The sequence below is a fragment of the Rutilus rutilus genome (genome assembly GCF_951802725.1).
Source record: "Rutilus rutilus genome assembly, chromosome: 11".
NCBI lineage: Eukaryota > Metazoa > Chordata > Actinopteri > Cypriniformes > Leuciscidae > Rutilus > Rutilus rutilus.
In genome coordinates this window covers 13509085-13535972 of record NC_140216.1, presented here as the reverse complement: position 1 = coordinate 13535972, position 26888 = coordinate 13509085, and the positions used below count along the sequence as shown (strand labels likewise).

At 38.1% G+C, this 26888-nt stretch overlaps 1 protein-coding gene across 1 annotated transcript in view; it reads right to left on the bottom strand.

Moving 5' to 3' along the window:
- Positions 1 to 26677, bottom strand: part of rims3 (regulating synaptic membrane exocytosis 3) — a 67123-nt gene extending 40446 nt beyond the window's left edge. The window contains exons 1-2 of the mRNA XM_084423827.1: positions 26482 to 26677; positions 11170 to 11459 (exon numbers count right to left, since the gene is read on the bottom strand). Coding sequence (XP_084279953.1) covers positions 11170 to 11419 — 250 coding nt within the window. The 5' untranslated portion in view covers positions 11420 to 11459; positions 26482 to 26677. The remainder of the gene's footprint in view (positions 1 to 11169; positions 11460 to 26481) is intronic.
- Between the last annotated feature and the right edge of the window lie 211 nt (positions 26678 to 26888).

The following is a 26888-nucleotide window of genomic DNA, read 5'->3' as shown; positions in this document are numbered from 1 at the left end:
AACACTCGAAGGTGATACGGCTTTCGGGCGTGATCCCAATTCGTCAGTCACTGACGTCACGTCTCCGTTCCCCCCCTAGACGTTCTTTATTCTGTTTGCTACCTCAATTCAAATTGGAATTTAAAAGCCATTTTCAATCCAATTCCTACCCAACCCTATTTTGGAAAACATCGGATCATTAGGTAACATCTAATGAAATCTGACTAGGTATCATCAAAGAAACACCCAGTAGAGTTGTATCTGCATAATCAATGTGTTTTCCAGAGCTTGTACTGTATGCTTGTGAACAAAAGTTTCTTTAGATCAAAGTGTGTATGTGTGTGTTCAGCATTAGCATGCAATGCATCTCCTTACTGTTTGTCAATATTAAATTTGAGTGACACCTTTAAATGCACTTCCTGTAGCTAATCTACTCACTGAAGGCCTTGCTGCCCGTGGTATATACACGCCTTTCCAGGAATAGATATGGCAAAACAAAAGTAGAGGAGTAAAGAATGCCAGAAGGGAGATTAAACATTACAACATGAGAGGACAAGAAGAAAGACCGATCTATGGTTTGGGAAAATGAGGGCCAAGTACACAGCAAAGGGATAAAAAAGAAAGAGAAATCAATGATAGATGAGAGAGGAAGTGAAAGAGGCGGCGACAGGAAGCAAGAGCACAGAACACTAAAGTCCACATCACCCTTGAGAAGATTAAAAAGCTAGAGCCGGACACAGATATTAAGTGTGTCGGGAACTCATAAATGTATCATCTAGGGATTTCAGAAGTGCCAGTACTTCAGTAGTCGATACTAAACTAAAGAATTTACTGTAATATCAGTCTTCCAACAGTATTGGTAGCACTGTGTACTGAATCAAAATGCTACCGGAAAACACTTCTTGAACCCTGTTCCATACTGTGTACTTGATGTGCACTTGTGATGTGGGAACACTTGTGATGTTATAGTAATAACTATACATTTAGCATAATTACATGCAACTAACCCTACACCATACCCTAATCCTAATCCCGATCCTATAGTAAGCATATGTAGTCAATTAATATTACTCAGTACTTAAAAGTATAATTACACTGTAACAAGGACACCTTAAAATAAAATGCAATATTGCCCAGTCCTACTTCACTTGCATACTAAATACTTGAAAAATACTTGAAGGCTACATGACATTGTTCTAATTTAATCTGTTAAAGGTGATGTATGTAGCTTTTCTACTAAAACGAATCCTTTTTTTATTGCCTGTGTGTGAAGGGATTGTAATCTCACATTAAAATGATCCACTTTGCGGGTTTTGCTATTACCTCTGAAAGCAAGTATTCTTCTTTTTATGTGAAGGTGCCGGGTCGGATTTACCGCGAAATCTAGTGACGTCACCTGCATGCGCGCTCCCGAGCCTCTCGCCTCGTCTAGCCTACTGACTTTGCACTTAACAGCGACGACACTGCAACTTATGACATGGACTTATGCAACTTATGACATGTCTGATAATACTAAGAAACGACCTGCTCCCAGCAAAACACGTCACAGACTCCAACACAAACTCCACATATTGATAAAAAACAATAAAAAGGTTATTTTTCTGCTGAAGCTCGTATTAAAGGCCAGACGTGAATCGGATGAACTTCGGGTGAACTTCGGGTGAAAAAACACGGATCAACATCGGCAGGGCATTTGAATCATGGAGAAACCTTATCTACAAACCTAGAATGTACATTTCCTGAAGAAAATGTGAAGTGGTGCTTGCAGCGGCAAAATTCGGCACGGTTGCTAGGGTTCCATACTTATCATGGTACGAGCATGGAGCATTAGTTCAACGTCAAGCTGATAAAAGTAGCCTATTATTGTAACGTTGCAGTGGGAGTTTACCTGAGTTTCCAGCATGTTGTGGGTTGCTTTCTCCGGTGTGTTGCGTGACGCGTCTCAGTCTGGCCGGTACCCACAGTGTTAGCTCATAAATTCGAGCACGCAAGAGCACGCGCTTGTCAACTTATTGGTTGCAATCTGAAACATCACCGCTAGAGGCCGCTGAAAACTACATACAGCTCCTTTAATATATGTTTAATCTTTTAAATAAAGAAGTGTGTTCATCAGAGTTTTTACTGTGGTGTTGAAGCTGGTATATCAAGAAATGTGAAATTCCATTGGTATCAACTTCCGGAAATGAATCATCATGACAACCCTTGTGTCAACATATACTGGGAACAGTAAAAGATGGAGGGTTAAAAGAGGATGGAGAGGAGATGAATAATCGCTCCAGAACAGCTTCCAAGATCATCACAGCGATTCTGAGACTGCAGTGCAGACAGAAAGAGATGCCAGTGAAAACAGCGCTCTCATCACAGGGGCCTTACAAGGATAGTGCAACTTATCAAGATGACAACTAAAAATATGTCACTGAAAGCTAACACACGACACACATAATCGGACTGAATTTCAAGACTGCAAACACTTCTAACAATGTGTTGAGCCCTGTGTCAATGAATATGGAACAACGCGTAATGACTCTCTACAACAATAAGCAATGATCCGTTGATTGAACACGGCAAAAATGATTTTTTTACACTTTTTAAAGTTGCAGATGCATTGCGTAATCAGTTTAACACATTGCTGTTTTTTTTTTTTAGAGCTCTTAAACTGTATTACACTGATCAATGTATGTAATTGTCCTATTTAGGACAGCACTGAGTTATGACTATAATGGGTATTGCTCCAGACTTACAATTGTCTAGCATTTACCATTGGGCTAAAATAATACACCAAAGTAATCATAAACCTTTGGTTATTGGTCAGCTAAATGTGAGCTTGCAGTTGATTTTAAGAAAGGGGCGGTGTTTATGCGGACGGAATGATTGGAGAAGACCGGCAAACGCCACCAAAGACAATGTAGCTAGGATTTTTTTTTTTTTAAGTAAAGTTAAATAAATACAAATTATAAAAAATAGCATGGATGAATCTTTCACAATAAGATCAATAAAATGATAGATATGCTGTTTACACACATATAAACAACCTAGATGTGGCATGTTGCCATTCTGATAAAAAGTACAAGAACCCTCTTTTGAAGAAGACGATTCTCCTGCCTGTGGTCTGCCGTGTTTGTTTGTATTTTCTAAGTGCATTTAGTTAATGCACATTAATAGCAGGGCCGAAGGCACTCTCCACTAGGCCTGTGTCTGAGTTCTTTTTGGGAGTGCAGGGCATGCCAGGAGAGCAGGGTTAGAGCTGTGGAAGGATGACTCAGAGCTCACAGGGTCAGAGACTCTCTTTCCAACTCACTATGCACACTTGCACCGTCTTATACTGGCTACGAATAGCAGTGGATAAAGGCGAGCTCCAAAAAGGAAATGTTACCCAATACCAATGCACCTGTTACTCAAGTGGAAATAACAAAGTGCACAGAAATGAAAGGAATAGTTAATTAAAAAAATGAACCACTGTGCCTGTTTGTCACATCTGTTCTGGGTTTGAGTTTTGTTTGAGTTATTCTTGTTTGATTTGCACAGTTTTCGGTTCAGTTTCCAGTGTTTCCTTTGTCTTAGTTTATTAGTTGGCATGGTTTTTGATTTCCCTCGTGTGTTATACTTGTGTCTAGTTAATTATCTTGTTTATTCTCTCTCTATATATATTATATAGCCCTCATTTTCAGATGTTCTTTGTCAGATCTCAGCGTTGATAAGTGTTTTTTTTGTTCACCGTGTTTTTGTTCCCTGATATCCTGTGTATTTTCTGAGTTTTGTTTTAATTAAAACTGCTTGCCAATACATCCAGCTCTTTTATTTCCATCTTTGTTCAACCCCTTGCTGACACCGTTTTGTGTTCCACAAAAAAAGTGATATTTGGAACAACATGATGGTGAGTAAATGATGACAGGATGACAGGGTGAACTATTCTTTGTCTTGCATGATATTCTGTGTCATTGTTATGCATCCCGTACTTCTGTTAATCTGATGTTCTTGATCAGCCATTTCAAAAGGAGGAAAGGAGCTATGAGAGCATTAAACATTCAATTCATGCTCCTAATGGATGCAGGCCAAGCACAATTACAAATCCAATGAATGAGAGTCCAAGAGCTGTTTAATGCCATTTTCTTAATGTCACTCTGCTGGCAGGAATGGAGGCTGTTCACCCCTGTGAAGTTGTGTCCTGCTGGGCTCATTGTGAAAGAGATGTCCATCAGGAGAGAAATGTAAGACACCACATGGAAAACAACACCTGCTTTCACCCTCTTGATCAATATATCGATCAGTGTGTCATCTGGAGCGTGTAACAGCAGTCCAAATTGATTTTAATGACACATCTTGACCGAAGGCCATGAAACCGAGCAGAACCAAGTGGGAGTTTTATTGCGCAAACACCTTAAGCCACATAAATGAAACAAAACATGTTATTTGCTAATTGCAGCTTGATAATATAAAACAAAAAAAACTACATGTCCACTGACCTAAAAACCTACGAGCTATTATCTAGCTTCCACTGCTGCAGTAATGGACCACAATGCATTACTTCAATTATGAATAAAACAAGACTGAGATAGAAATGGCGCAGGGCAACACAAGTGTAGGATGCATAAGTAGGGCATGTGAGGTGCAAAGTCTGCATACATTTCTACTGTGCAAACATTTACTTGGAATTAAATGAGAGCCGGGTGAATCTCAAGAAACCCAGAATGTTACAACATTCAGAACTCAGAAACATTCAGAAATTGAAAATTATGAAATTATTACAGGACCAAATGTAATAATTGGGGTAGGGGTGGACTGAGATTCTGGCCAATACAATATTGATCATTATTTTCATGTTATGGCAGATAACTGATAAATGCCCAGTATAAAAATTGTATACTATTTTGTCTAAATCAATGACAAAAATTAAACACAAAAAAAAATTTTTAAATGCAACAAGTGAATTTAGGCATCACACTATTATCATTTACAGTGTGAAAAAATGATATTGATTTAAAAATGTACTATTTAACTTATTAATGATTCAAATTGAAGTGATTGTTAGATGACAAAATAGGAATGCAAAATGGAAAAATGTACTTAAATGAGGGGCAGAATTCGGTGAAATGTACGTTTATTTAATAACAACAACAAAAACAAAAAAAAAATTGATGGAGACTTTAGCTAACAGTTAACTTTAGCTAACAGTTAAACAATAGGTGAACTGCTTATATCCCAGATTTATGCCAGATTAAGTTATTCTACAGCTTATTCTGCTAACTAAGTAAGCCAACCTTGAAGAATGTGATCAAGGCTGAATACCTCTTAATAAGCTTTATATTAATCCTCGGCATAGGCGAGTTGATTTGAAATGAAAGCGAGCAGCTTACGTCATTTCCATCTGACATGTATTTGCAAACGGTTCATTTAGACCATATGGGTGAGTTACTGCCATGGTACAACATGGCACCTTCACATTCCAGCAGGACTGAATGGCTCTGGCAGGCAGGCATCAGTGGCAGCCGTTCCATCTCCATGGAGACAGTGAGGCAGCTTCACGCCACTCACCCGGCCCTCGGTTTTTATTAAAGCACATCTGACAACACTTGTTTCAAAATGAGCTGTCAATCTATTTGCTGTGGGGCCTTTGAACTGAGGGTCATGCTAATGAATAGAGTGGACCTATATTTAGATATATCACTGAGAGAAAGAAATCTCACAGATCTCTGCCTTCAGAGTTCACTCTGTCCTAGATAGTTAAGGGATTTTAAATACATGGTTTTCTCCACAGGTCAGTCTGCATGTGTACATGGACCAACAATTAAGAAAATATCACAGATAGAACTCAAGAACGGGTCCTAAAAGAGACAAACAAACTTGACTGTGTCATTCCTTGTGAAAAAAGAAATGTGTTGAATGTGCACTTGTTGTGTACTTCAAATCATAAACATTTATAAAAAAATAAAAAATAAAAAACTGTGCTTGCAGATAATATTCATGCCATAAAAGGTCACTTGAGGGAACTACAGTTACAAAAAAATGTGGTTAAAGTGTACTGACATGTATTGACATGAATTTATGGTAAACTAAAATATACTTTAATGTAATTTCTATTGAAACTTGTTTGTCATATAGCCTATATATATATAATATTGCACGTTTGTAATGATGAAGTTGCAGTTTAGTACATTTAAAATATATTCACTTTAAATATAATATGGAGTAATAAACTACAGTTACAATTAGTTTTAGTGTGTGCCAACGCATCAAAATAAGTAAGCACGACAAAAAATTATTAATACAATTATTTATTATGTACTTTTTAAGTGCATTAAGAAACAGCCATTAAAGTGTACTTAAGTGGCTTTTAATTTCATTCATATATATTATCTGCAAGTACCATTTTTTTTTAAATATACTTTTAAGATTTGACATTTACTACATGGATGTGCACATTCAATACAATTAAGCGCACTTTTTTAAATCACAAGGGTAACCACATCTGCAGATCAGGACCCTGGCCTGTACTCAAATATAAATGAAAAAAATGAAACACTTACACAGTAGGAATATTATCTTATTGTCTTCCCAATCAATCACCCATTCGATTCTCCTTTATCACAACATTTCTCTTTCGTCTCCCTGATTTATTGCATCACTGACTCAGAGCTGAATAAGACCTACAACACAGTATCGCATTAAATTGCTTGGCTGGAATCTATGGGGCGTGGAAGTGGATAGGGGATAAGGGCAGACGGGTGCTGAGGTGCTGGCCCTGATGCCCCAGACAGGTGAACCCTGGAGCCAAACTGCCCCCCCTCCCCCTCCAAACCTTCAACACTCCCAGCCCTTGAGACTCATCAGCCCTGCTGGGAGAAGACAGCACACTGAAAAGGTCATCCTTTATAAAGCACACCATACCTACCAACATAAGCTACTGAGAGAATAACAGAGAAAAATAGAATGAGAATTGACTCTTTGCTAAAGCCCCACCTTAAAAACTTTTCCGAACAACCCTATCTGTCCATAGTGACATAAAGTCCTTAAAAGGAACAGTTCACTACAAAATGTCATTATTTACTCACCCTCTTATCATTCCAAACATTCATGACTTTATTTTCTTCTGCAGACCACAGAAGAAGATATTTGGAAGAATGTTGGTAACCAAACCATTTCGGTGTCCATTGACTTCTATTGTACGGGCAAAAAACCCTGAGACATATCTCTTTATGTTCCACGGAAGAAAGAAAGTCATTAGGGTTTGGAAAGACAAGAGGTAAATGATGACAGAATTTTTGGGAGAACAGTTTTTCCTTTTCCAAAAATTTCAATTAATCTTGCAAAATATAATTGTTTTAACATAATATAAATGTTTAATGTATTATATAAATATAATATTAATTCTTTCCCAAATGACAGTTAGAACATCAGTAAGAACACCTACATTTTCCCAACATTTCTAAAGGTCACTTAATTTATGTGTTGATTCAGGTCATCGTAGTTTACCATGGTGAATGCGTTGAAACGTTACTCTAATGTTATCATTCATACTTGCTTTTCCCATTTCAGTGACTTTGAAGTGCATTTTTTTACTCGATTCTGATGCCATGTTACTGTGTAATTTAACAATTTCTTTAAAAGAAATACAGTAAATACTGCATGGTCTGAATTTGTTCCAGCAGTTCACGTAAGAATAATATCCATTCGATTCTTACCACTTTATGTGACTTTGTTTTTTTTTACGTTGTACACATAAGTTCATTTCTATAGGATGTTTTTCACAAACTTTAGCTTCACTTAAGTTCACAAAGCTCGAATGCAATAGGGGGTCAAACCGAATGCTGAGACATTCTCAAATTCATGTCAATTTTTCAGTTTAGCTTTTTACTCAAAGTATTTTGCTGATAATATAATTTGTAATGAAAATGTTTTCACTGTAGACTTTATATATATACCCTATTTATTTCATTATATGCAATTATATTAATGTCATTTACACTTAATACAATTTACATTAACAACCTATTGTTGCTCATGGTGGATGACAACTTCACTGTCCAGAATGCTCTAATATATATCAAAGTAAAGGAAGTGTTTTGACAGTCCAGAATTTGGTACAAAATGTATAATCAGTTGTGAAAAATGTATTATTCATATAAGCACATAACAGACATAATTATATCAATAAAAAATAGTCATGTAATTTCGCATGTTTTGTCATAAAACTCCCTTGTGGGACTGTGTCTTCATTGCAATTTAAATTCCCATTCAACATCCTGTGGTTCATGGCCAGTTCAATTCAAACTTAAACTCATAAATTGAAAATGAGCCAGTTCTTAAAATCGGATTTTTTCTGAACCCTGCAAGAGATGGAAAAATAAAAATATTTAGCACCATGTGCTCATTACAAGAGTCATTACAAACTGGCAGTTTGATTTGTCTGACAGGTTCTTCTTTGTTTGCCAAGACCACTCACATGGCCACACTGCAGCTATCGCTTTTTGGCACCACTTGTGGGCTGCTGTTGACCCTTATAGAGAGAGAGAGTTACATGACAATTCTTCCTGGGCACAGAGTCTGTAATTACCCCACAGGGGTACAATTACACCAGAGGATAGGAAAAATAAGAGGGTATAAAAAGAAGGAAAGAGCAGTGGGCTGCGGACAACAGAAACAACCTCAGATTCTAATCTAGGTTGGTGAAATACACAGCTTGACTCACTCTTTTTCTAAAAAAAAACCCAAACAGAATTGAGATGCAGGTTTATTCCTGGGAGAAGCCAAGGTTATGCTGTATTACTCAGCCACACATCCAGTCATCTGTGAGTCATACAGGGTGATGGGAAGGTTAGCCTGTTCAGTGCTTGACTAAGAGCAGGGTATGATCTTCACATGCTCTGCTGACTAACACGCAGCTTTAATATACAGCCACAAATAAACACACACAAAGACCAGATGAGGCGAAGCAAATGAAAGGGCTTCCCTGTATACCAGCACCTATTAAAACAAATTGATGACTAAATTCATATAGTTCCTGAAGAAAACGTGAATGGTGCACCACTGTTCTGAAGAGCATCTACTATGCACTTGCTAGTGTATTCTGGATGGTTACTGGGGTGTTTCTAGTAGGGTTGCACCATTAATTGAAATAAAACTGAAACTGTGAGATGGCTTGGTGTGAATGCAATTTAATTAAATAAATGAGAAAGAGAAGCTTTATGGATGCAGATAAAGTCGGCATGAAATCAAAATGGACAAATCTTTTTTCTTTTCTTTTTTCAGAATGTTGCAGTGATTATAGATGATTTATCCTTGCACATCATTATTTTTATTTTAAAATTCATATGCCCTCGTAATCTTTAATCAAAAATGTTAACCTCTCCTTCAAAGCGACGTCTATTCTCTTCATGACGCATGTCTCGCCAGAGGCTGGGACTAAATATTAGAAAACGTACTTTAAACTAGCATTCAGATCTGCATCCGTATATTTAGCAACACCAAACTTTCTGTTCATACAGTCAATTCCGAAAAACGACATCAAATCCCACCCCTACATTTTTCTAATTACAGAAGCCATTTCACTCTGATATACGTCACAACAGAGAAGAAAATCACAACTTCCGTTTAATGCCGACTTTAACTCTGTCCTCGCCACTGACGGAATTTTCCGTCCTTTATGACACAACGCTTCCTTGCCATTGACAGAATATTTTGGCAATCCATGTTTTCACTGTTATATGATAACACTGCTATTTTGCATCTTCTGAAAGAGTACAGAATCTCTGGATCCAAAAACTAAGAAAAATAAGAAACAAGAGATGGAAGCATTGCTTATGCCTGTAAGATTTCAACAGCACATAAATCAAAACTGCCTAATGTTTCTGAATGAAATGTAAACTCAGGAAGAGATAAAGGACTGGCAAGTTTTGGGGTGTTGATGGACTCGATCTACTTTGTCTATGTTTTGATTATTATATTACATAGCCATGTTGATATATTATCACACAATTTTGGCCAAATTGTGCAGCCCTATGCTAAATAAGCACAGGAAACATGGATTTTTTTTCCAAGTATCATTCTATATTATAATTAAATCACTGTGGAACACAATGAAGATCCATACTAATGTTGTTAATGAAAGTAGCTATTACAAGTAACAAGTCAGTTGAAACACACAAAATGCGACAGAAAGCAAAACCAGGTGACCAACATAACATCTTGCACCATTTATAAAATAGGTAACATACAACAGAAAGAAGAATCTCACAGAGAAATAAAAAGAGAAAAGTTGTGCAAGAACAGTTTGATCCAGCACATGTGAAGTCATGGTGACCAGAACATGAAAAAATAGGAAGAGATGTGCACAAAGATATATTGAGGACCGCAGGTGCTGTTATGAAGGGTGCAGAGTATGAAAGGGATATGGGCCCTTCAGGATGCTAGAGTGACCCAAATTACTATTGAAAATAAATTGAAATCGATTTTTTTTCTTACTTTAAAAAAAATACACAAACACACTATATACACTGCCTAGAAGTGTAAATGTGAAAAACATAAAAAGTAGGAATGAAGACCAAGTTCTTTTTTTGCCATCCTGGTCTAGCATAACACTGGTTAAAATAGCAGCCCTCCATCAATACGTTTTCCATTTGCGCATTCAGAAGCTTGTTGTGGTGTTCAGTCGCTTTGATATGTTTAATATTTATTTATTTATACTGAAAATAGGAAGGACATTTGTTAAGTATACATTTTTTGTAATGGTTGGAACATTTACTCTTGATAAAAAGACAATGAATGATACTGTTGTGTGAGACTCTCTATTCGCATCAATGCAATATCAAGTAGCCTATTGTTTTATAAGAGCAATGAATCTAATTTCTCTAAATGATTTAATTTTATTATAAAAATCCTCAAGTCAGAAAATCTGAAAGTTTAGGGCCAGTAATTCCGCTTTGCATACTGTTGAGGACTGTTGAGACTGACAGGATTTGGTAACCTTGTGAAACTTAGTGCATGTGAAACTGGAAAGTCAACTAAGAAAGAAAGTTGAGCGGAGGTGAAGGAAAGCGGAAAGAAAAGAAATGAAGTGAGAAACAAAACTACACTCTATGCAGGAATGAATAATTGCTCAGGCTGTGACATGAGAGCAAACAGAGGCAAAGGAAACAACAAGTATACTATCTGACAGAGAACAGCAGGGAAGTTGGAGTATTCAAAGCTGCCCACCTTGCTGGTTAAGCTGCAGTGTGCTCTTGCTCCACTGTGACAGACCCACGATGGCCACCATCTTGGCTCCCAGGCTGGAGCGACGCTTCTTGTTGCCGACCAGGCCTGTGGCATCGGGCCCCGTGCTGCTGGGGCTTTTCTCCAAGTTGTACATGGCCCCACTGATGCTGGAACTGCGGATCACGTTCCGGGCCGCCACCGCGCTCATCCCTCCTGGGCTGGGTACATCCACTGAGCTGCTGAGCATCATGATCCCACACAAGCCTCTGGGCACAGGGCTGGACTGAGATCTGGGAGGAAGACAGAGGGAGAAAAGTTATCAGAACAATTCAATTAATAAACATTGTGTTAAAAAAATAAAAAATAAATCTGGTTTGAAATCAGTGACATCAAACATCAAATCTTAATATCAAAATTTACTCTGCCTATTTTCTGTGGCTGTGTACTGTTCAAAAGTTCAAGGTTGTTAAGACTTATCCTCACCAAGGCTGCTTTATTTTATTTAAAAATATAGTAAAAACAGTAATGTTGTGAAATATTATTACAATTTGATATATTTTAAAATGTAATTAATTGTTGTGATGGCAAAGCTGAATTTTCAGCAGTCATTACTCCAGTTGTCAGTGTCACATGATCCTTCAGAAATTATTATACTATGCTGCTTTGCTATTCAAAAAACAATTATTATTATTATCAATGATGAAAACAGTGGAAACCATGATACTTGTTTTTTTTTTTGCAGGCTTCTTTGATGAATCGAAAGATTGTATATTCACTGTTGGTTACTTTAATGCATCCTTGCCTAATTATTGATCAATTTCTTTCTAAATAAAAAAAATCTAAATGACTTCAAAGTTTTGAACTGTAGTCTAATTCTATAGAACTTTCCCTTATGCTGAATTAAATCACTAAAATGCATAGCTGTTTCATTTTAATTTAATGTTTTAATAATGCACAAAATTATAGGTTTTAGGTATCAGTGTACTGTGCACTGTTTTTCAGTAGAATCTCCAGTGCCACTACAACAGAAATCTTTTTTTTTCCTGAGTTGTGAATATGAGTTTCCTGTCTGTATTGAATGTAATGAAATAAAAAAAGGCATTGTCCCGTGAAATAATGGCAAGCAACGTCTTTCTGTGGAGTTCACTTCATGAGCTGCACGCAAAAGCAAACAATGCAGTGTAGTCTAATTCATGCGTAAATGACTATGAGTCAGTGAATCAAAAACATACAGAGTAGCCCAATTCCTAAAACAATTGATTCTTATGAATCAATGAATCAAAAACAGAATAAATTTGTTTCCCTATTTCCCCAATAGTTATTGTTTTGCTAAGTGCCCAAAAATGTAATTAAAATAAAAAATACTGGTAAAACTTCACAATAAGGTCTCATTTATTACCATTAATTAACGTATAAATTAACATGAACTAACACTGAGCAATAGCCTACATGTGTTACGGTATTTATTCATCTTTGATAACATTAGTTAATAAAAATCCAGCAGTTCATTGTTTGTTCATGTTAGTTCACAGTGTATTAACTAATGTTAACAAATCCAATTTTTGTTTTTACATATGTACTAGCAAATGTTGAAAATTAACATTAAAATGCTGTAGACATAATTGTTCATTCTTAGTTCATGTTAACTAATGTAGTTAACCAATGTTAACTAATGAAACCTTATTGTAAAGTGTTACCGAAATATACAGTGTGTTCGTAACTACATAATTTTAAAGTGAGTAACTTGAAATATAATAAATGCGTTTAAATCAACACTAAGATTTGCATTTTAAACAACAGAAATTATTAAAATTGGCACACATATTTTTCTCAAATGGCTTGGCTCTGTATATAAGGCCATGGAATGCTCTGACGCACATGTGCAGAATGATGCTGGCCTGATAAATGATTTAGAACCAGGTCTGGGATGACATCTAAAAGAGTGAGTGAGCTGACAAATAAAATCAGTCTACTCCAGGAGAAAAGGCCATTCCCACAATACAGTGCGACACAGGTTTCGGCCTTAAGTTGGCGAATTAGAGCTGTGATTGAAAAAAAAGTGCAGGCTAATTTATGTGCAATCTTCACAGTGAACAGCCTGCATGTTTGTTTTCTGTGCTCCCATTCTCTTTCTCTCACTCCCCTTCCCCCTGTTCTGCACTCGCCGCTTTGATCTGTGCTTCCTCATATCAGCTGAAGTGTTTCTGGGTCTGTGGCAGTCGTCCCTCTTGGAAATGAATCAGCCTGCCTCCCTGAGTGATAATAATCATAATTTAGAGCTGGATCTGGACTAACACTCCTTTGAAATGAAAATGAAATGAAAAGAAAGCAGGGTACGTCTTTATCATAGTAATCAGATTGATTTAGGTGTGTGTACATGGGGTCTGATTGGCTATGGGAGAGATGAGCGAAGAACAATGGTCTGAAATGTGGCAGCACAGCCGATCAAAGAGACCCGTGGTCCTTAGCTGCTTTGTCCGTCATCGTGACCTGAGCTCTAAACTGTGGGCGCTGATAAGTACAGACAGATTAAGAGGGCACCTTTTATCAAACGTCTTACTGCACAGACAGTAGCAAGACATCACCCATGCCGACCTGCGCCTTGCAGACAATACGTGACTCTTTTGGGGTCAACTAGAGGTGATTGAAGTGGGTCCCATTTATTTACAGTGTCCTGACAGGGCTTAATAGAGCAGGAACTTGTGGGTCGCTGTACTCTCTCAACCACAGATTTTTTTTCACAGACACACTGCCAATGCTGGTGCCAGACCCAATGGCTAATTTGGCCTATTTCCATGCGTTGCCAACAAAGAAAAGGGAGAAAATAGCCCTTAAACCCCTTAAACTTGCTGGTTTTCAAACCAGAAACAATGACATAAGAGGTCACAAAACAAAACTAGATCGCAAAAAGCTAGATTAATCCCATTAGAATCTACACAAGAAGTGCACAACAACCGGTTTACATTTTTTGTTGTGCTGCAAAGTTAGCTCTAAAGCTACCTTACAAATAATATATGTATCTATCAATTAATGGTAAGTAATTTCAGTTGTTACATAGTTTATTTAACAGCCATAAAGTTTCTGAATTAAGACTTTAAAACAGGTTGTCAAAACTAGTAGTAAAACTTGTAAACACAGACCATGATGCACCATGTGTGTATATGTTTGGTAGCAGCCTAATCAATCATGTCATTGTGGCTCTCAAATGTGCGTTTAAAAACCAGAATGTAAAAACTGGGGCATCACTCAACGCTTTTTTACTGAGGCACAGGTAAAAGAACACAGATCTCACGATGCGGTTTTAAAAGTTGAACTTCTTTTAAAGGCATGATATGTAAGATTTTTGCATTAAAATATCCAAAAACCACTAGCACAGTTTTATATATTTTGTTGAAGTGTGTACTTACATTATAGCAAATGTTTCCAACAATGTTTAAATCCAGAGAAATCAGCTATTTTAACCAGTGTAATCACGTCGCCTGTCAAATACAATATCCGCCAATGATATCATATTTGTCAAATGAAGCAACCTGTATGAGTATTAATTCAGCATTTGCAGCTATTCCATTAGAATTTTTTTTTAAATAATGTGAATTTAAGTGACTGTACGTAACTACGTAAGTGACAAACGTAACTGTAACAGAGTTTAAGTTCAGGGAGGAAAGAGGCGGGAACCGGCAAATGTTAAATGTTACTTTAATCGTAATAGACATAAACAACAAAACAAAAGAAGAGGCAGCAGCCAACTGTGGCATATTAGCATAATTAAAACAGCAAGGTAAAATACCCCAGGGGGCCTGGGGTGCATTTGCTAAAAGCATAGTTAGCCAACTATGGTCGCACATTCTGTTAAATTGTGCTGGTGACGACCGAACTTGCGACCATAGTTGGCTTTGGGAAACGCACCCCTAGTCCTCTCTCGCCCTTCACTGTAGTCTTTCCATGGGGCTTGAGACCGGTGTGTCGTGTAGGTGTCTCTCATTAAAGAGACACCTACCTATCACTCACTTCACCGGCCTCATTCCATTCCCACAGCTCTTGGCCCCGCCCTTTTCCAGGCTATAGTAACGTTAATAAAACTTAAATACATTAACTCATCCATGATTTCTGCCTTGAGTCCCGTTAGATTGCTTTCCATCGGCTGGCTGTGAAGGGGAAGACAACACCTCCCATGATTCCACGCTCATTCACGGCATCATCAAGCTACACCTTTGTTATTGTTTTGAATAAGCGGCCTCTAGTGGTGAAACTTTCATACTGTGCCTTTAACTTGACAGGGTGTCATGACCGCGACGATCAATTGTGTGAAAATGCACTCAGTTGTGATAAAGATATAGAAGTTTAAAAAAAATCCACACAAGTAGAACACAAAAATATGTTCTGTATGAAGTCAGGGAAAATGTGAAATATGCACTGGTACCATTTCAGTCTAAACATATACTGTAGCCATTTAGAATATGCCCTGCTGAAAGGATCAGTATGTGTGTGCACAATGGTGATACTAATCCGTAGATGATGGTGGGCTGATCGGGGAAACTTTGTATACTTCCACATCCGGTCAGATATTTCTTGTTAGATATTTCAGGTATTACCTTGTTGGCTGTCATGCATGTTTTCTCCTGCATGCAACAACGTGAACAAATGACTCGTATGAACCTTTGATTTAAAGAGTCAATCGGAAAGCTTCACAAAACGGCCCCACTCTCTCTCATTTCTTGTGACTTTAGCAGGGTGCAAACTACATGATTTTGGTCATGATTTGGCTGTCCGGTAGCCTGGGTGCCAGCCCGAACCCCGCCGACAACATTTTTTGGTCGGGAAGTTCGGTCTGGACTCGATCCGTTGAGGAGTAATTATGCTCGGCTCCCAGAAGGCCGAGCCAATCAAATTGCCAGGGCGGGCTTTAATCGATGATGGACAGATGATCTGCGGTTACGAAATCACCCACGTCACCAAAGAGCGCTTGATTTGAATTAGTTTACAACAAAGAAGACTGCCGCTGGAGAATTGAGATTTCACGAGTTCACACTTGCAAATAAGTCAGATAGAATAAATGCGTATTTAAGATTTCACGAGTTCACACAAATAAGTCAGATGCGTATATGACGTGCTGTCCGAGGAGAGGGCTGTGGGCTCGGTAGCCATACTCCCCCCGGTATTCCTGGTTGTGAGAGAACAAGCCAAGACAAGAGTGAGGATTCGGGGTGGTGGAGGGATGCTGAAAAACTGTCAAGGAGTGTTAGGTAAGTTGACAGAGTGAATATGCTTCCTCATGCTGATATAGGGTAACGTTAGACATGGTATTGTTTGATGACAAGTTGATATTGGATTGATTATTTGTACGTGTTCCTCCCGAACTTTGTTTATGAAACATCATGTGTAGATTCCGCCATCGCGTCTGTTATAGAAGATATCCACAGCGCATTCATTTTAAAAGAGGAACAGAGAGCCGTGACATTTTGTTGGTTGAAAATATGAATGAAGAACATGCGTCATTTACTCCGTTGCTCTGATTGGTTGTAGGTCTATCCAATTGAGTGCAGAGTTTTTTTTTTTCCTCGTTCAGTTGAGACACGCCCCATAATTAAAGTCCTATGGAGCAGTATCAGACTCACATTCTGACTAGAATATGAGTATGACGAAGTCAGGCTAGCTGTCCGGGACAAATTGAGCAAATCCTTAAAGATTCCTCATATAGGTGTGATCAACAGTGTGATCAAATTTTACCTCCACTGAAAATATGCCAGTGTCATAAGTTTTGAGGCACAGTCCTACAGTGTGGCTTCTCCTACGACAACCGCCAAATCAAAACCAATAGGGGCACAAAACCTGATGATACAATTAGTGCGACAACAACAAACCACCACTTGCTCCACACACATCGTGTCATCTAAATGCAGCTCACTGTCACCAAACGTGTCACGGATTGATAATGTAAAACTCTGGACGAGTCTTCTTGCGTGCATCTGTTTTTAATGAATATTGACTGTCATATAGTCTGACATTAAAGACAACTGAGATCCCATGCACAGTGTGACGTGGCTTATAGTGGTGATCATGTTCGTACAGTCTGACAAGCAACAATCATAAATGACTGTTATAAATCATACAATGTGCACCCGGCTTAGCGTGTTGAATCAGATTCAGTGAATTGCTCAGGCTTGTTCCTTAACTGACTCCCTCACTGAACCGCTAAGTGATTTTTTGGCTAATTGTGAAGTATAGCCCTACACTAATCTGACATAAACCAACTTGGAAATCCATGCCGGTGTCAGATAATTTTTTCAAAAGAGTGTTTTAACAATTTTGTAGACTTCCGCAGTCCTTTAGAAGATTCAGAAGTAGTTCAAAAGTGAAGCTACTTTGTTGGCTCACAAAGATGACCCTCTCCAGGCAAGCTCAATCCTTCTCACCACAGCAGAGGAACCCAAATCTCAGAAAAGTGAAGAGGTCGTCATTAGTCACCGGAGAAAACGGGCCGGCCCATCCATCACTGGCCCGTTAACCCACTTCTCTATTCAGGAATTTCTTAATTTGGACCTGTGCTCAACACAATATATCCTTACTGTTCTTTTTATGGGTTGGATAGATAAGATGAATTATATGGGGTGTAGTTGACAAAAATTTCAGCCATCTGGGCTTCTCTTGATTTAAAACCAAGACACTTCTGTCTTCACTGGAGAAGCAAAGATCATGATTTCTTGAGATGTTTTAGCTAAAGCGTTGTTTGGTCATTGAGTCCTTACCAACTGCATTTCACTGAGCTGCCAAGCTAAGCATGGAACACATTAGTAACCAATTAATCAAATTACAGTTAATAGAGTTGAAATCATAATTGCTTTTGGCCTTGTCAATTTCTGGGCAATGGGCACATGTAATTACTGTTATTAACCAGTCCACTGGATGAGGGAAAATTTTACTTATTTTATTGGAAACAAAGGATACGGTTTAAGGTTTGACAGCACAAGGAATGGTCTTTGGAGCTGTCACCAAAACATTTCACCATTTACGCACACTAGAGCTAGCCAATATGATGGTATCATATCATGAGACGGTAGATATATGTAAATCAAGTTCAAGTTCACTTTATTTGTACAGAACATTTACAACAACCACTAGGCTGACCAAAGTACTTTACAGAACAACCAGATTAAAAGATAGTAAGACCTGCATAACAACACATAAAACACAAATAAAAGCAGCAAAGCTAAGCGAAACCTTAAAACCGGAGTGACAAAACAGTATCAGACTCAAATATAAAATAGTAAAATCAGTAGATTCTGCCATACCATTTATATGACACATATATCAATTATAATGTTTTTTTATTATTTACACACGAAAGCAACAAAGAAAAATGGCGGAGTGTTAAAATACAGAGGCTCCGTCCGAACCCTTAGGCAGAAGATTTGTTGCCCTGATGCCCAACCAGGCAATGACTTTGCAGGCAGTGTTTGCGCACAAAGGTACCTTACGAAACTGATTTTGGATAGGTGCATGTACTTCTCAAGCAGCATAAAGGTTTAATGATCTACTTTGGTGAATTATTTAATTACTACACAATACAAAATATTAAAAAAGTGGAAAAAGTTGGATTTACACACAACCACAACCGCAACTTTCAGAAGCTATTATTTTTTAGCACAGCCTGGATTGTGGAATATCATTGGCAGTGAAGGATGCTTTTATGCTGCTTTCAAAAATCAATCAGATGAAGGCAGCAAAGTAGACAGGATGTTGCATGAGCACTGGATTCGGACTGCCTTGTTGCTTTCCTTTCTGCAGAGGCAGCATTTTCTCTGTTCATTATATGTTCTCATTTATGTTTATGTGGTTTTCTAGTTTCCTATGTTTTCCCTTATTGCCCCAGAGTGTTAAGAATCTTGAATAAAGACTATTTCGCTTTATACACCATATCGTTATGTGTGCTGAAGACCATGCGTTACAATTTAAAGTGGAACAAGTAATTAATTTGTAATGCTATTTTACATCATTTTATAATGTTATTTCATTTGATTTAATTTTGTTATTAGTCTTTTGTTTTTGTTATAAAATGTGAGATAGGTCATTTGTTATGAACAATCAACATTTTGCTTTGTGTCCATCAAGCAAAATGATCCAATATGAAAAAAAAATCTACAAAGTATTTAATTAATCTGATTTTCCAAAACCTGTTTTTACAACATGCAACAGTCTTTGCCACATGGTTATTTACTATATTACATATTGGGTTTCATTTCCAGACAAAAATAACATTATGTCTATTGACTATAATGTTGCAACTACACGTTAACTAACTTTCATTAGAGTATTAGTACACTGTTAGAATGTCAAAAGGGGACCATCAAAATAAAGTTACCAAAATCATGCTGTGATTTTGTTTGAATCCACCACTAATGAGAAGAGAGAGGCAGAGGATGTGTGAACACCAAATTCAAACACACAGTCCTCTATATGCTGTCTGTAGGGTTTCTATCATTGCACGAGCTATGCTGTGTCATGGCACAAGTAATGCTACAGTCATGCTGACTTACACACATACACACACACAAAGCCTGGACTGCAGCAACCCTCAACACACTCCATTAACACACCATTAGATGTGTTTGTGAGAGAGAATCAAAAAGAGTTAGGACTACAAATCTAGATGATACTGGATGCTTGCTAATTCTGTACCAACATTTAAACATTTTAAATATAGTCACATGAAATATTACACACTCAGTTAAGGCTTTAATAGAGGACTAAGTCATTTTTCCCTTACTGTAAAGTTTAAACAGTAAAGAAATTAATATAATTTATTTTAAATGGTAGGAGGCGATATATTGAAATCACATGACCAGCCAAATATTACTTGCTTTATTTCGGCATCTCTCTAACCACTGAGTTCTTGGACACCTTTTCTGAGTGAATGAAATATGACTGAGAGTGAATAGTTCAGGGCTGGGTTTCCCGCAACCTTCTTAATGCTACGTCGTTCTTAAGTTACACCTTAAGCTGTACCTTATCGTTAATACGTGTTTCCTGAAAAGTTCTTAGTTAAGTATACCTTCTGTAAGTCATACGTTCGGCAGATGCTCTTCTTGAGACAAGATCTTAGGAGCAGACATCCTGTTTAGGCAGGGGCTGAGGTCAGGGGAATGTAGATGTCACCCTGAGGTGGTGAAGCATATATGGGAGTTGTACGGCCAAGCGGAAGTGGATCTGTTTGCGTCTCAGGATATGACGCACTGTCCACTTTGGTTCTCCCTCACATATCCAGCCCCCCTGACAAACAGATTGAAATGTAAAAATTCAATTCACTGCAATTGCATTAAAGAGCAAAGTAACGTCTCAGGTACAGACATGGCCGAGGCTACGTCTGTATGCTTTTCCCCCTATTGCTCTGCTTCCAGAAGTTCTGGAGAAGGTCCGCCCGGACGGAATAAGTCTACTGCTAGTAGCGCCGTACTGGCCGAGCCGAATATGGTTTCGGACCTAATGTCCCTCCTCTATGGCTCTCCCTTGGAGAATCCAGTCAGAAGGGACCTTCTGTCTCAGGTGGGAGGCATGATCTTTCACCCCTGCCCAGAGATATGGAACCTGTGGGTTTGGCCTCTGAAGGGGCCCGACTCATAGATTCTGGTCTCTCAACCAAGGTTGTAGAGACCATACTTCACTCCAGAGCTCTGTCCAAGAGGACACTTTACACCCTAAAGTGGAAAGTTTTCACTTCTTGGTGCAGTGTGCGACAGTGGGATCCAGTTAACTGCCCAGTTCCTTGGGAAGGAAACCTCTAATAACACATTTCCTTCGTGGCACTCTGAGGCCTGCAATTCTTACCAGGGTTACGGCGTGGGACCTGGCTATTGTTTTAGAAGGCTTATCCGTGGCTCCCTTCGAGCCCCTTAAAACGGTTTTAGAGAAGTTTCTGTCATTAAAAACAGTTTTCCTTCTAGCCATTCATTCTCTGAAAAGAGATCTTCAGGCCTTATCTGTATCCTCCACTTGCCTTGAGTTCTCACCGGGGATGGTCAAGGCATTCTTTTACCCTAAACAGGGCTATGTCCCTAAGATGCCGACCAACTTACCGCAGCCTATCGTTTTGCAAGCCTTCTGCCCTCCTCCTTTCAAAGATCATGACCAGGAAAAGCTGAACCTTCTCTGTCCAGTAGGAGTGCTGGATACATATGTCCACAGAGCTGCCCTGTGGAGGAAATCTGATCAGCTGTTTGTCTGTTTTGGATTGCCTAAAAAGGTCTTCCTGCTTCAAAGCAGACAGTCAGCAAGTGGATAGTCGAGGCTATCTCTTTTGCTTATGAGGTCTCTGGTCAGCCTTCACCTTTGGCTATCAGAGCTAACTCTATCAGAAGTATGGCAGCCTCCAAGGCCTTAATTTCATGTGTATCCCTTCAAGCATCCCTTGGGCATTATCGTTCCCAAAGCGTCATCGACGCAGCGTGAGTTCTCTTGAAAGGGAACGTTTCAGGTTATGACTGTAACCATAGTTCCTGAGAAGGGAATGAGAAGCTGCATTGCACTGCCATACATTATCCCTGTGATTGATTTGCTTCGGTTAATTGAAGCTAGTGCTGGTCATTCCAGATGCTTTTATCCTTTCCTGGTTGTGACGTCACCCGCCCGTGACGTTCCGTCTTGCCATTGGACTAGTTGACACACGTCCTTCAGATGCAATCACGCAAAAGCGTTCCCAAAGCATCATTGACGCAGCGTCTCGTTCCCTTCTCACTATAGAACTATGGTTACAGTCGTAACCTGAGACGGTATTCTGCTCTTTGATGCAATTACAGAGAATAAAATGTTTACATTTCAATCTGTTTGTCACGCAAAGCTATCCCCTTGTAAAAAAGAAATGCAATTAATTATATTGATTGTGCACTTGTACTGTACTTCAAACCCTAAAAGTGTCATTTTAAAAAGCTGTTCTTGCATTTAATGTAATGCATTTAACAAAAGTACACTTCCATGACTGTTTCTTAAGACATGTACACTTTTAAAAATCGAAATTCAATTCCAATACGTAAGAACACAACTAAAGAGGATGCATCGAATTGAGACTTGAGAGATTTGAACAGTTAGAAATCCCAGAAGACGCTGCGGGTGGACAACGTATGGTAGCCTGCAAGCTTTAAACTTCTCGTTCTCACTTAAGAGAGTCCCACTGCAAGCTCTTAAGAGAGTCCCACTGCAAGCTTGCAAATATGTGATGGCTCATGAAAGTAAACATTTGTTGTTTTGTTTTGCCTAATTTTAATAAAGTGATAAAAGACCTGGAGAAAGCCTTCAGTATTTTATTTGGCATATTAAAAAGAATCTTAACATTGACAAAGCATAAGTAACATTAAACATCTTTTTCACAAGTACACGGTGAAAAATGATACAAAATACTGAAAATAATGTCTATAATAATATGAAATAGATGTTTTAATAGGTTGTGATTTTTTTTTGTAATGCTATGTTGTATTTATTGTGTACTGGCCACTTCTTATAATATGCTGGGATGTTCAGTTGAGTAAGAAGTTCACAGCACATCTCAATTATTACAAAGATGCGTTCTGTGTCTTCGCCTTATTTTTTAAGGTAGCCTCCACGAGAGGGCAAGTCCGTTCTTTACGTTCTTGGAATTGAGAAACAGCCTGTTTCTATTGCCATCTTGTTTGTTTTTATAGCTACCCTTGTTAATCTCCATGACAACAAATCACCTTCACCTGTCCCTCATTAGCCCATTGTCATCTTGTGTATTTAAACCCTCAGTTATCTTCTGATAATTGTCTTGTGTTAACGTTTCATGATGGTGTTTATCTCTGATGATTCCTGGTGTTTATTAAATGTGAGTTCATTATCACATCAAATCAGGGTGTGACAATTACACTGTTTGGATAGTTTGATTGTAAATTATATATGGAACTATAGACTATATAGATCTGGCTATGTGAGACTACTTTGAATTAATCCCTTTTCTTTGCATGACACATTGACATTACAGTACAAAATGGCTCTTTTGGCATTATACTGAATATTGTATAAGCATTCATTTCATGTGTCACTGAACGGAAGAAAGACTCTTGGGAGTGCACATAAACGATTTCCTGGTATTTCCTGGTAAAAACTTCCTGAGTCCTTCACATAAAAGTCAGTCAACAGGCTTTCATAGACAACCTAGCAAGTCGTTTCATTAAAAGCTGTTCACACATTAAAACGATTAATACATGAAAAATCGTACATATAGCCCCTTTAATAATGGTAAAAAGCCTCTTCTCCATCTCATTTTTTTGTGCCTGTTTTCGCAGTGAGTGATGAAGTGAATTCTCTTGGTGAGTGTGAACTCTTCTTTTGGGTGAGGGTAGGGGAACACTGATTCATGTAAGTGCACAACAGATTTACACTTGTCTATCTCTCACACTCTCACCTTCACACTCTCTTCTTGCTCTCCATGTTTTATTATAAGACTTTGTACGTCACTGATTATTAAATCCATCTAAATTCACCCTGAAAATGCATGAGTAAGGAAATGATAGCGGGGTAGAGAGGGATGCAGACAAAAAAAAAAGTGTGGCAGCACTCAGCAAAAGGGTTGCAGTCAACCGCAGAGTAGCTGCATATTTAATGTGCCCTTTGGTTGTGAGTTTAATCCTAGCGTTATGATTCTGCAATTATTAGAGAAATATAGGGGCATGTTTACCTTTTACAGTAAGGAAACAAAAGACATGATTTGTATTCATTGTGCACCAAAGCCTTCTGCACTCTTAGAAATTAAGATTCTTTATTATCATCATTGGTTCTATGAAGAACCTTCATCACCCATGGAACATTTCTATTGAACAAAAGGTTCTTTATAGTAGAAAAACTTTCTTCAGACTATTAAAATGTTCTTCACACACTAAGAAAAAAATATTGTTCTTTTAAGAAATGTTCACTGAAAGGTTATTTTGCTAACACAAAATGGTTATTCTATGGCATCACTCTGAAAACCATTTTTGGTTCCTCAAATAATCTTTCAGTTCTTAACCTCTTAAAAGAACCACTTTTTTTCTTAATGTGAAGATCATTTTTATAATCAAGAAACTTTTTGCAATAAAGAACCACTTGTGGAATGAAAAGGTTCCATTGATGTTAACGGTACTTCATGGAACCATCAATGCCATAAATGAACCTTATGTCATTTATAAAAGATGAATTGCAATTATATAATCTCTATTCAATTGTCTCTAAATACACTCATTGTTAAGTAACTGATAGTCTATGTCCAAACTATAGATGCATTGGTCACAAGAACAACACATTAAACGTCTCAAAAGCGTTTGCCAAACATGGACAAATGCACTCGCAGAGAAGAGCAGAATTTGAACATCACGGCTCATTGACAAGAACAGAAAGATACTTAACGAAATGGTTACTAAACGCCACAGAAGTACAGCCTCAAAAAATACCAAAGAATCTAATCAGCATCTCTTTGAACCAAGCTCAACAAAAACTGTAAATCACAGATTTACTGCCATCAGGAGCCTGCTTGTTTCCAGGCCCAGCGCACAAATAAGTATAACCTGGTATAAGAAGCACAAAATCTGGGCCCAGGAGCACCGAGCGAAAAAGAATGGTTTCGTTTTCACTCTATTTCATCCTAGAGGTTCAGAAAAAGGCATGGGTTTCTTCAACACTGAATGCTTTTAGCTCGCTGTTGTACATGATGCATTATTTATTTGAGTTATTTTCACCTCCTGCACGTAACAAAACATACAAAACATGTGCTCTACTTCAAAATATGGATTAGAATTACAAAAACTAACCTCTCTGACTTCACTAAAAAATACCCATGAACCATAACGATTCCTAAATTCTTCACACTTTACAGTGTGTTCATACACTGTAAAAAATTACATGATCAATAATGACAACATATGGTTTTACATTGCTTTAACTCAAGTTAAGCCATTTTCAACTTTTTGTATAAGTTATACAAGATTCAAATCATTTTTTAAGTCAGTTCAATGTAATTTAAGTTGAAATGACTTAGGCTAAACATCCAAGTTGATTGTACTTAATAATTTAAGACAGCAACTTTTTTTTACAGTATACCTGCCTTTACCATAGAATTCGAATGGCACCACGTAACCGCTTGTGATCCCATTTACTGGGAAATGCCTCGCATTTCTTGATAGAGCCATGATAGAGCCATCCCATTAAACTCAACATCGCCTTTGACCTAACATCAGCATGTAGGCACCAAATAGTCTGGCAGCTGTGAACAAACCTATAAATCGGATACTTTTACTGCCCTCCCGCAGCTCTCTCAAATGGATGATGTACTTAAAACAGTGAAAGGTGTTATCGCCCCTTTTCCTGTCCTTACGGCCTTCAGACACTTTATAGATTTAACAGTATCGACTTAAACATATCTCAGGGATCACTGCTCCAGTGATATACATATAGATACAGACAGCTGAAACAACAACTTGGAACTGATTCGCTGTCTTTTGAGTTTTACGATCTGAACAATCAACAGATCCAGCGTACATCAATCCCATTTATCAGTTATAAGCTGTGAATGATCGACCACTGAGGAACAGATTCCTGTGGTTAAATGTCAATGCTGGAATTCTGTTGATCTTTCATGAAAGGAAAGTAATATTTGTACTGATAGTGTTGTAAATATTTATTTAGAGCATGCCACAATTCCAGTACCTCCATGTAAAACTCTCAAGGATCCTGCATGTCGTCTGTAAACATCTATATAAACATTGAATTGTCTATTTATTAAATAATGTATTTAAAATATATATTTTACTGGCTGAATGAAGAATAAAAGGTTCGTGCAAGGTTTTCAATGCACCGTTTTGACTGATATTGGATATAATCATATTTTGAAGGTAGCATGCAATGTTTCTTCTATTAAGTATTATTATAAAGTAGCCTATGCTGTGGAGGCAAACACACGCATAACCTCTCATAAAACTATATCTAATATGTCTAATTCAAACTAAAAATATATGTGCTTAATAATAACTAAAAATAAAAATAAAAAGGCATGCAGCAAAGGCATAATATAAATAATAGACCATAGAGGCCGGAGTGGAAATAAATGCAGCAAAAGAGGTTTTGCAATATTCATGCAATGCACAGAATATCTCTGCTTCTCAAATTCAGTTTGCAATACAATTGTTCGAACAAATGCATTAAAAAAAACCATAAACGATTCATGCATAATAGCTGACAATGATGCACTCGTTGCCTTTGCAATGCAGCTTTACCCTAATAATAATAATTCACTGCATCATGTCATCTGTGCTCGCGCGAATATATTCAAACACTTACCGGTAAACAGCGAGTAGAAAGAGGCACGGGATCGTTTCGGGCAGTCAGATAATGGTGTGTTTCTGTCGTGTCGTTGCAGATAATGTCATTGTTTAGTTTGTTTTATGTTCGCGTGCCAGTGTCTGGACGGTTCTTGCATCCACAGAAGAGCGCGACAGAGCAACTGACGAGAGAGCGGCGCGCTGCTGATCCAGCCTTCTCACAGCGAGCGCGTCTCCATGGTTACACACCTGATCCGCTGGTCCCTATTGGGGCAGGTGTGTAACCATGGAGACGCGCTAGCGGTGATGAGACTGGATAAAACTCTAGTCCCCTGGCACGAGTTACACAGCATAATCAGAAGCGGTTATTAGAATTTTTAATGAACTTACTTCTCATCAACATCAGCCCGTACATCCTGACCAGAC